Source organism: Triticum urartu, chromosome 4, assembly GCF_003073215.2.
Source record: "Triticum urartu cultivar G1812 chromosome 4, Tu2.1, whole genome shotgun sequence".
Lineage (NCBI taxonomy): Eukaryota > Viridiplantae > Streptophyta > Magnoliopsida > Poales > Poaceae > Triticum > Triticum urartu.
The window spans coordinates 492,841,669-492,852,360 of NC_053025.1; the positions used below are offsets into that span (position 1 = coordinate 492,841,669).

The 10,692-nt window shown below is 46.1% G+C and overlaps 2 protein-coding genes across 2 annotated transcripts; one reads left to right on the forward strand and one right to left on the reverse strand.

Moving 5' to 3' along the window:
- The first annotated feature begins 1,041 nt into the window (after positions 1 to 1,041).
- LOC125552233 (mitochondrial substrate carrier family protein V-like) lies at positions 1,042 to 4,619 on the forward strand. Its single transcript, XM_048715720.1, has 7 exons — positions 1,042 to 1,446; positions 1,935 to 2,111; positions 2,200 to 2,346; positions 2,800 to 2,901; positions 2,989 to 3,059; positions 3,142 to 3,209; positions 3,954 to 4,619. Exons 1-7 carry the CDS (start codon positions 1,225 to 1,227, stop codon positions 4,193 to 4,195), a joined length of 1,029 nt encoding a protein of 342 aa, XP_048571677.1. The 5' UTR covers positions 1,042 to 1,224; the 3' UTR covers positions 4,196 to 4,619.
- An 800-nt stretch (positions 4,620 to 5,419) lies between these two features.
- Positions 5,420 to 10,077, reverse strand: LOC125552232 (protein DA1-related 2). Its single transcript, XM_048715719.1, has 12 exons — positions 9,537 to 10,077; positions 8,185 to 8,324; positions 7,922 to 8,006; positions 7,704 to 7,830; positions 7,499 to 7,619; positions 7,261 to 7,344; positions 7,043 to 7,162; positions 6,659 to 6,871; positions 6,514 to 6,576; positions 6,307 to 6,422; positions 6,141 to 6,199; positions 5,420 to 6,041 (listed from the first exon to the last, which is right to left on the reverse strand). Exons 1-12 carry the CDS (start codon positions 9,577 to 9,579, stop codon positions 5,701 to 5,703), a joined length of 1,512 nt encoding a protein of 503 aa, XP_048571676.1. The 5' UTR covers positions 9,580 to 10,077; the 3' UTR covers positions 5,420 to 5,700.
- Between the last annotated feature and the right edge of the window lie 615 nt (positions 10,078 to 10,692).

The following is a 10,692-nucleotide window of genomic DNA, read 5'->3' on the forward strand; positions in this document are numbered from 1 at the left end:
TGGCGCATTCGTATCGGGCGTCACACAAAAAGGTCAGCCGCGTGAAATAGTTTTACGGGCAGTTCATTCTGTGATTTGATTTCGTTCATAAGTCAAATTTGTCAATTTTACCATTATACCCAGCGGTAGTAACTTTGTGATGCATGCAATCGTATCGTCAAGTTAAGAAAAAGGATACCATTACCATACCACCAAAGATCTGCAGTGATCCTAAAAGAAAAGATCTGCAGTGACTTGGTGCGCGCGTGCTTGGCGCTGATGGACTCGTAGCTGGCGTCACTGTTAGTGTCCGCTCAACACGGCCACATGAATCACGAGATCGTCAACAGTAGCGTTACTCGTTGCTGTGCGTCGCTTGTGTTGAGGACAGCATTATCCAGGCCTCGATCTCGCAGCATGAGCCGGGCAGCGGCCGGCAGCCACCTAACCGCGTCCACGACGAGCTACGACCTGTCGGATCGCCAGTCTGCACGTACGACTACCACTGCCAGCGGTCCATGGTAAGACTGCTCAGTCAGTTTTTTTTGTTTGTTTTTGTTTTGAGAAGATACTGCTCAGTCAGTGAGGCGGACCTGAAACCCCGGGGCAAGTTTAGGCTCGGCCCACCTTACGAGTTGGAGGAGAGAGCCTGGCTGCAGCTTGCAGGGCTGAGGGTGCGAGGCCCATCCTATGTTCCTTACTTGCAGATCAACCCGGCCCAAAACAGGCGCGCCAGGGGGCATACCGGAAAACCTGTGCACAGTGCCACGTAGGGGACACCGTGGGGCGCGGCAGGGAACCGCATCCGGGAGATGCTGTGCATATTCTGCGGCGACACCGACCTCGTTTTCCGATGGCCGCCGTGCTGAAAGTTTATGCGCCTCTAGTCTTGTGGATTTTTTGGCTTGCTTTCTCTACTCCGTCTGATTGATAATTATTCCATGACCCCGAAAATAAAGATAAGTATACTAATTTATTTCATGAAAAGGATATCATCAACCAGATGCTAAGTTTATACCGTTACTGGTGCGTCTCTTTCTCCCCAAGTTGGTCTCGGCTTTATTCGCGCTTGCCGACCCACATCGAAAAAAGAAAAACATTCCCAAACCCTAAGCCCTGCGCCCACAGTCCGCCCCCAAACTCTAGGGTTCAGTGACGACCGCCTTGCCTTCGCGCGATCCGGTCACTCGCGCCAGTGCCCACGCCCCAGAGGCGGCGGCGGACTGGCGGCGGGGGAGTGCGCGGATGCAGACGGAGGCGAGCGTGGGGATGGCCGCCGCGACCGTGGACGGCGCCGCCGCCGTCGCCGCGCGGAGGTACTCGACGCAGCAGCCGCAGCCGCAGCCGCAGCAGCACCACAACCAGCCCAAGCTTGGGACGACGCTCCACCTCCTCGCCGGCGGCGTCGCCGGCGCCGTCAGCAAGACCTGCACCGCGCCGCTCGCCCGCCTCACCATCCTGTTTCAGGTGCGCCGTTTATCCATGCCCGCTCGGACTGCTTTATTATCTATTTTCTTCACCAGACTGCTCTAGCCTCTGATGCTAACTGTTGGTCTGTATATATTAGTAAACGACGAGTGGCATCTTACTTCATTGAGCTTCTTGGGAATGATTCTGCTTTAGGATACTGGAGAAATGGGAGTTTTTAAGCATTTTTTTAACAATTCTAGCACCAAGGCAAAAGAAAAAACAACTGTAAAGACAAATCAAATCCTAGTGCACATATATATGACTTGTACTGTGGTGCGATGGCGCGTATGCGCGGCGCACTCCATGCCGTACACCTCAACCGGATGTTATAATGAGCTTGTGCGCACATGGACGCATGGCTGACCGGACAGTGTTGAACTCGGTTGCGCCCATGGTCTATATGGGTAAAACGAGCTCTTTTTGTTGTCCTCCTTTCTTAATAATAGTATGATTGCCATTGAAATCTGTATCATTTCTATGCGCAGGTGCAAGGAATGCACTCAGATGTGGCTACGATGCGCAACACTAGTATATGGCGTGAAGCGTCCCGCATTGTCTATGAAGAAGGGCTACGAGCCTTCTGGAAAGGAAATCTTGTAACTATTGCACATCGGTTGCCTTACTCCTCGATTAGTTTCTATACATATGAGAGATATAAGAATGTAAGTACAGGTGTTTTTGTATAAAATTCACTTGCAATTCTTGCCACTTATGATATGTGCTTAATCTGATTAATGTTGAGGTGTGCAGTGGCTTCAGATGATACCTGGTCTCGACAGTAATGGTGGATTGGGTGCCGATGTTGGTGTCAGAATGGTAGGCGGTGGCTTGTCTGGGATAACTGCAGCTTCTTTGACATATCCACTGGACTTGGTACGGACACGTCTGGCTGCTCAGGTAAGCTGCTATCACTAACTCTGTAGAAATTCACACTTGAAACTTGAAATGCCTGTGATCAAATTAATATCTGTTTGGAGAAGACTGCACTTTCAATAACATGGTTGATGATTCTCATTTTTTATTGGAGAGAAGTAACACTTTTGTCACCTCTTGCCATGCCCTGCAAAAAATATCAGTAAACAAACTGTTTAATGTTAGCGTTCTTGACCTACTGCTGGATGAGGACACATAATTGCCAGCAATAAAACCTGGGCAATGCCCACGCTAAAAGCGAACATACACAGCTTGCATATTCTCCCCCCTCCCCCCCTCATCCTTCCTTTTATTTCCTTGCAGTCAGGATAGGAAGTTATTTGCTTTGAGCATACTTGAAGACTGTTTCCAACTTTGCTTCACAGTGTTCAGCTAGGCATCTGAACCAATTTTTCTTTTTCAATTGAATGATTGCAGACGAACACAGCCTACTACAGGGGCATATCCCATGCTCTTTTTGCGATCTGCAGAGATGAGGGTCCCAGGGGGTTGTACAAGGGTCTTGGTCCCACTTTACTGGTACGGACATTTGGCACTTATTTGATTTTCCAGTTTATTGAGCTTTTCTATTATAAAATCTCATTTTGGCGATTCTTTGAAATACAGGGTGTAGGCCCCAGTATAGCAATAAGCTTCTCAGTTTATGAAACTCTGCGTTCACATTGGCTACTAGAGCGGTAAGTTGTACAGGAAGGATACATGTTGGTTCATATTCATGCAACTATCAATTTAATTTGTGTTACCTGCAATTCTTTTCAGGCCATGTGATTCCCCTATCTTTATCAGTTTGGCTTGTGGAAGCCTTTCGGGAGTTGCATCATCAACTTGTAAGTGATCTATAGATAAACTGCCCTTGTTACCAGAAACTCATTGATAATCTAGTAGGCTTGATCAGATTCTCAGAAACTCATTGGCCCAGTTCCATGTTGGAAAATACTTAGTTTTCAAAGAAAAGTCTAAATGCCTATATTTCTCTATGTAAAAAAATCCCACCAAGTATCTAGATCGTCAATGGTAGGTCTCTACCTTGCAATGTTGTTAAATTAGAAGTGAGGAATAGTATCATCTGTATTACTAAGACCGAGTTTGTGGTTGCTAAACTGTCCTGTGCTGAACATATTTTATTATCCGGTGTGGGATTGTAGCCGTGGAGATAGGAAAAGGCTTGTTAGCCAAACTATACATACGTAAAAGCTTGTTAGCCAAAAGGGATTATCAGGATTGTCCATAGATGGTAAACAATAACACAGCCTAACAATACAAATTTTCTGAAAAAGAATTGACATGATTAAATGTTTACCTGAATATGAAATTATATGCAATGAGACAGATAGTTTTCTTGTTAACAAATTGTCATGTAACTGATGCTAGTATTTTTGTTTATTACTTGACACTTGCCTATTCATTTTAATTTGGTCTCAAGTGATTTTGTATGTAAACTTCAAACAAGAAAGGTGTTTTTATTTGAATTACCATAGAAACACTAGCTTATTCTTTGTTATTATTACTGAACATGGACCTGTCAAACTTAGTGAACGTTGATTTGATCATTTACGTTTATTATTTTCCAGTTACATTTCCATTGGATCTTGTAAGACGCCGCAAGCAGTTGGAAGGTGCAGCTGGGAGGGCCAATGTCTACAAGACAGGACTTGTTGGAACGTTTGGGCATATTATTCAGACAGAAGGTTATAGAGGATTGTATAGAGGGATCTTGCCTGAGTACTGCAAAGTGGTTCCCAGCGTCGGCCTCATTTTTATGACATACGAGACACTGAAGTCCATGTTCACAGAAGGGGCATCAGATGAATAGATCTCCAATGTCTGATCATGCTCGACAGTTTTGACACCTGGGCCAGAGTAGCATTGGAGGTGATTAGGGAGGGAGGGGGAGGAAGAGATGTGTTTGTAGCATATGGTAGGATTTAGGTGGTGCTAAATTTTGGAGTTCATAACGTAGCAGTATCATCAAACAGTATTTATATGGCTATAGGTTTTCTTGTAGTGCACCCAAGAAGATCAGTAAGTGCCATAGGTCGTCCAAAATTTTGCTGTCCACCCTTGTTTTGTGTATGTTCACATTTTCAGTTGGTAATGTACTGGCTACCATCTTCAGCCTGGCGATTTCATACCTCTGGAATACGGCCTCTGATATAATTTATGTTGTTACAGTGAGATTATGACTCATGGCCAGTGATTTTGGTTGTAACATTGCAATTAGTCTTGTCATTCGGTCATCTTGATATGGATCCTGGATCTGTTTGGTTTATGCCTGTAATGTACCTCAAGTGTAGAATGCCAAAGCTCTATCTCGATTTATATAGGTTGAACTATCTTCTCTGTTGTTAAACTTTCTAATGTATCGATCCTCTAGTGATAAACTGTCTGATGCATTGATCTTCTCTTATGTTTAACTGTCTGATGTACCGATGTTGCAATATTACTCGGTCTGGCATTGTAAAAGTGTTCAACTTCCTCCTGCCCCGTCCTCGCATGGTGATCATGTACTTGTATCAGAGTGTTGGAAGTTATAGAATTACTTGTTTATGACTGGATTGATTGACTGCATTTTTGTTTCTTATCCTGCATGAGCTGGTGGCCTTTTACATAAAAACATACACAAACAACTCATGGTGAAGACAAAATGAAAGATTTCATTGAAATATATGCTAATGTGTTGTATGTTGTAGAGGCCGCCTAGCATCAGTCCTGGCGTATGGACCGCAAGAACTGGTTCACAGCAGACGTCAACTGTGTCTCCTCTCCTCGAAGGTAAACTCTGTTTGATGCTTCCGTTTGCTCCTTATGAATGATGCCATTTGGTTCCATTTCTGACTTGCACTTAAGAACTGGCTAAATTAAGAACTGGCTAAATAATGTGAAGGCACTGATTGGTGCTAATGGATAGGTTAGTGAAGCCTTCTTAAGATGCGTAGGATTCGAGGTTAATGGTTTTTCTATAGGTATGCTTACTTAGGATACTTACGATTTTCTTTTCTTTGCACTTCGCCTGATCGGTGCCCATGCTTATATGCAATAATAGACAACTTGACTTTACACATATACATACATAAATACCTCAATACATTAGCATTGGCAATGCTGCTAGTTACATTGGTATTTCTTATGCCATCTTATTACACCTTCCATCCTGTTACTTCGAGCAAATGCAGTTCCTTTCCTGATTCACTCTGAATGACCCCTCTGAAAATGCAAGGTCACTGAAATCCGAACCCTTCTTCTGTAGCACATTCATCTCCCTATGTATGTGCACATGATCTCTGCATTTCTCCGATATGGACATGGTGTTTTCTTGTGTTACACAGGAAAACCTCCAGTTAAACGTATATGGTTCAGTGTCTGGCGAAGGCCATACTTGTTGACAGCTTTATAGGCAGTTCTGAATCCGTCACCATATGCTGTTGAGGTGTCATTGGCAATCTGATGCATGAAGAACTCGCCAAGCTTCTTCTCGGTGTGAGATATGCCACCCTTCTTGGATGATGGTGGTCGATATGAGGAAGACGACGAGGATGAAGCATAAGAGGTTGAAGGTTGAGTGTGTCTTGTAGAAGCTGGAAGAATCTCCGACTCGAGCCACAAGTAAGACATGACTTGGCATATACCCTCCTCAACCTCTGGGCTTAGGTTTCGGTAACCTGAAGGTGCCATTAATCGAACAATCATAACTCAGATCAGATTATTATAGAAATATGGCCGTAGAAGGTTCAGTCAGCACAAGTTGTTTGTACACGTACCTTTGAGGCGCAACCACCCGTGCATCAATTCATGGGCAAGGATGGAGCCAGTTAGTAGCCTGCAATTATGTGGAGAATATTTTGATTTCATACAAATGATGCACCAGTCATAGAATGACAAAGAACTCCACCATTTGGTTCTGATCTCAGTGAAGAATGAACTGACCTGGGGAGTCCATACAAGACAAGAATTGCAGTGACCTCACATCTGCGAGTCAGCTTTTGTGGCTGGGTTCTCATATCTAGTAACCTATGTCCACCAATCCTGGGCCTTCTAAGTATCTGAGAAGCCAAGCCGCAGAGGGTCAAAAAGAATCATCTACTGGATAATTTGACCCCTGAAAGTCAATTTAGGCTGAGAGGTTGTACTTACACTGCTCACAGTCTGCTCTTCCGACAGACATAGGCCTCTTGTTTCAGGCATGTGGTGAGGACCCTGCAGAATGAGATGATCATTAACATTTGTGAAGATTACGCGTTGATTTGCTTCGACCAATTAACTGAACATAAGAACTCACTTTGCACTCCCCTTCCATTGCTTCGTTGAGCGCTTGCCGCTCAACCAGGAGCATGGGTATCTGCTGGTCGAGTTTCATGTTCATCCCTTCGTAGTAGTCTCTGATGGAGTGGTACAGGGGCTGGCATTCACCCGTGTCCATGACCGCAGAATCCAGGCATTCCATGCACAAACTGCGCCCGTCTCCCAGCGACATATATTTTGTGTTCCTTGGCTGCAGAATTTGCATAACAAAGTTTCGTGGTTGGAGAGGCAATTCAAGGAAATTAAAATGCAGGAGCATCAGCATGAACGCTGCGGATGTTTTGCAGCACAGTTATATAACTGGCACCCCAAGCATTCATCTCCTGAAAATTGATGGAAAAGCAGAAGGGAAAATTTGTACCTCCATTTTCTCGCAGCTACAGCAACGAGGTGTGCGGTCAAGCTCATGTGAGGGGCAATACTTCTGGCCCCAGAATGGATGGGCTCTGTACTCTATCAAGCCCGTCCTGTTCGTCGCAATCTGCAGAAATGCACGCACACAAAAATCAAGTTACATGCTAATCCAAACATCAGTTCTAGCTCTTTGTCAGACGGAGTTCATTCAGAGAAGAGTCTTACAAATTGAAGGCAGACATCACATTTCGGGTGGTGTAGCTCCTTGTAGCACAACTTGTGGTATGGCTCTGCGCCTAGCAAGGTGAACTGGGAAACACAAAGATAAAGGGTGACAGTTACTTTCTATTTTCTAAGACACCTGAATACAGTTTAAAGAATTGTCTGTAATACAAGAATTTCAACAGAAACAGTTCAATTCCTGCCGAAACTCTTAAGGTTTAAGGGAGTGTAGGAATGTTACCTCGGTCTCGCGGATAGGGTGTGTGCAGGAAGAGCAACGGAAGCATTGAGGATGCCAGTACATTCCCATGCAGCTCAAGTAATGGCCATGTCCTACCTCATGCTTGCAGCCACCACAGACCCTGCAGGATGTACATAGCTTCTTTACACACTAGCTCGTTCAGGGGCATTGGAGGAAAGGCGACGAACAAAGGTATGTAGCTAACCTTTGCCCTCTAGGCAAGGCCTGGGAGGGGGCATAGGGATTGTGTGGCATGTAAGGATTCATGTTCAGACTGTCCTGCATTGCCTTGGCCAGGTCTTCATCGTTCTCTCCCTTGTTATGGTTTCGCTCTGCATTGGAATTCAACCGAAATCAAGCACCGCTAACAGATTTTTAACCAGAAAGGCATGACGAACAGGGTTAAATGCTGTATATGTGTACCTTTAGTACGTTTGGCTTCCTCTGCGAGAGAGAGTGCAATCTGACGGTCCAATTCTTCATTGTCATGTCTAGGTGGATCCTCCCTCTGGAAATAGTAAAAAAAAAACAAGGGCTTAAGCAGCTAATTGTTCGATGATTGCACAAAATATGGTAACATGAAGTGCTAAAAATGTGGGGGTGAATTGAATGCGACTCATGCAATGGAATTTCAGGAGGATATGAAAGAAAAATGGCGGACTCTGGCAAGGAGAGGGTATCAGCACCTTTGGCCTGACCGGTTCTTGTTGCCAGAGCGAGCTCTCTTCTCCTGCGGTCACCCGAGGCCGCCGCCGGTGGTTCGACTCCACGGGCTTCGTCCCCTTGAGGAAATTGCAGAGCCACTTCATGAAGCTGGATCTTCTTTCTGTGTGCAGCAATGTTACGTTAGCATCAAATAGGCCAAGCGAAATGTCAGCAGGATTTCAAGCAAGTGGCTCAACTGAATAGTGGAGAGCAACGTCCTACCAACTAATCCCTGTCAGGTGAAAGTTTGGAGTGACTATGGTCACACAGAAGCTTTAGAACTTTCATGAGCAGCTCTGAACCTTCATGAGCCGACACTCACAGTTATATGTATATTGAATTTCAGTCACTATGTGATGTACAGACTACAGCAACTGTTCTTGTTCGGCACCATGGAAATCCACTCAAATCAAATCTTAACTGCAGTTTTTTTCCTTTTTATTATTGTTATAATAAGGCGCTTAATTGGAATATCATTGCAAAAGGCCAGATGACGAATACAGAATACCTGCATTGAACAGGATCAAGAAACACAGGGACAGAACACCACAGGAAATTGCTTGGGTCGCTAACATGGCCGCCACTACGCCGTGCTAATCACAGTTATATATCTTCCTTTTTTCAGTTCTAGCACCGGTTCAGTCACCAACAGCAACGCAGGCGCAATCAGGGTCAGGTTCAGTCACTATCTTGGTGGACCTCACTTTATCCTGGATTATAAGAGTCAGTTTCAGTCTAACTTTCCCTCTTGTGAATATAGCATGCGTGACTGTTAGAAAATGTTGATTGAAAGGCTTTCCTACATTGATTGATTGCAACACAATTTGCTCCACGCCATTGGCACGGGTTGCACTGCACACGATGTGACCGGTCTAATGGATATCAGCCTCAAAATACAACAAGTGCATAAACAAAGTGGTTCGTTAGCCGACACATCGATCGACCGGTAAATCAATCGAAGTTTGCTATGAAAGGGATAGACTGCAGACATAGACTAAACTGATTGTCGTTTTACGTTTCACAGAAAGATATAGCTGAAAACCATCTCGCCTTTTCTCAACTCGCTTCCTTTTGTCCTGCACCTATACATGTTGTTAAATGGATCGCCGACAGTTCACTCTGCGTTCTCTAATCTAAAAGTTGAAACGAACCCACGGTTCAGATCGAAAGTCAGCAATCAAAAGTTAACCTCTAGCGAGACAAGACAAGGGCAGGGAGAACGACGGCTGGTGCCGCCGAAGTACGTAAAATCTACGAGCAGCCATGCACGTACGGCAACGGTAATTACTGAAAATAGAAGAGGGGACACAGAGGAGCAGAGAGTTTCGATTACCGTGGCCACACTGATTATAAGCAGCCCTCGAGGGGTAGGCCATCTACTGAGGAACCACCGGCGTTCCAACCCGGCATATATATGCACGCGACGCGCCGGGCTGACAGCCGCCGAGGAATAACAGCGGGGAACTTTCAGGTGGCAAGAACAACGGCGGCGATCACGATGTTTGCGGGGAGCAGGGGAAGGGGAGGAGGATCGAGAAGCAAGAGGAGCTGGAATGGACGGAGGAGGAGGGAGGGGGAGAGGGGGGCTTAAGTTCTTGGAGAATAAAGCTATGTGGTGGTGGTGGTGGAGTTGGCCGCGACAGAAAGGAAAGGATTGAGGGTGAAGCGAAGGGCGGCCGGCCGCCCACACCTCACGGACGGCATCTCGGCCTCGCCCTCCCCTCCTCTCCTCCGCATAAAAGCAAACCAAGGGCGCGATCCCGGCCGTCGGCTTTAGGAAATTATCTTCGGCGATGGCTGGCTGGCTGGCGCCAGTTGATGGCGCATTAGCGGCGGGTGCACGGCCGGGGGCGCGAATATTTGCTGGTCTCGTGCTGGGCGGAGGGGAAAGAGGAGGGAAGAGAGATTCGTTGTGTCAACGGGAATGTATGCCCCTCGTTGGCTTTTCCATTTCTTTGTTGTGTTTTTCGTGGAGGAGAAACGCTGGAACGGGGAAGAGGAGGAGGAGCCGGCCGGCCGGGGCGATGCGGGAAGAGTACGCTTACTTGGAATGAATTCTCCCCCGAAAGCTGCCGCTGGCGTCGCCGTACGTGCAAGTGCGCACCCTTTTCGGCGGCGCTGTGGCGCCTCGTTCCAGGCTTGAAACGATCTCAGGGCGTTCTGCTGCCCCCTGGGTTCGAGCTTTGGTGGTAGCCACAGGGCTAGGGTCATCCACGAATTTCATAGTCCTGAGATTCTCCACCATTGATCACACAGTTAAACAACAGAGCCAGCGTAACACTGATAACATCGACATATATTGATATTTGGTGTCTGTGGGTTTTCGCCCTGCGGCAGGCTGCTCGATGACGAGTGCTTGCAGTGGGTTTCCCACAGATGCGTTGAACTCGCATTCCCCTTTCTAGTTTTCTGGATAGTTGCAGCCCGGACAAACTATTTTGTATTTCCGTTATGTCAAGTTATGTCAAGTAATGGAAAGGGATGATGCC

What these genes read in the sequence shown, in the direction of transcription:
- LOC125552233 (XM_048715720.1), top strand. Translation starts at nt 1,225, where the DNA reads ATGCAGACGGAGGCGAGCGTGGGGATGGCCGCCGCGACCGTGGACGGC. An exon ending in GGACACGTCTGGCTGCTCAG is followed by an intron (nt 2,347 to 2,799) that starts GTAAGCTGCTAT and finishes GAATGATTGCAG; the next exon opens with ACGAACACAGCCTACTACAG. An exon ending in GGGAGTTGCATCATCAACTT is followed by an intron (nt 3,210 to 3,953) that starts GTAAGTGATCTA and finishes ATTATTTTCCAG; the next exon opens with TTACATTTCCATTGGATCTT.
- LOC125552232 (XM_048715719.1), bottom strand. Translation starts at nt 9,579, where the DNA reads ATGGCCTACCCCTCGAGGGCTGCTTATAATCAGTGTGGCCACG. An exon ending in AAGAACCGGTCAGGCCAAAG is followed by an intron (nt 8,007 to 8,184) that starts GTGCTGATACCC and finishes TACTATTTCCAG; the next exon opens with AGGGAGGATCCACCTAGACA. An exon ending in AAGAGCAGACTGTGAGCAGT is followed by an intron (nt 6,423 to 6,513) that starts GTAAGTACAACC and finishes TTGGCTTCTCAG; the next exon opens with ATACTTAGAAGGCCCAGGAT.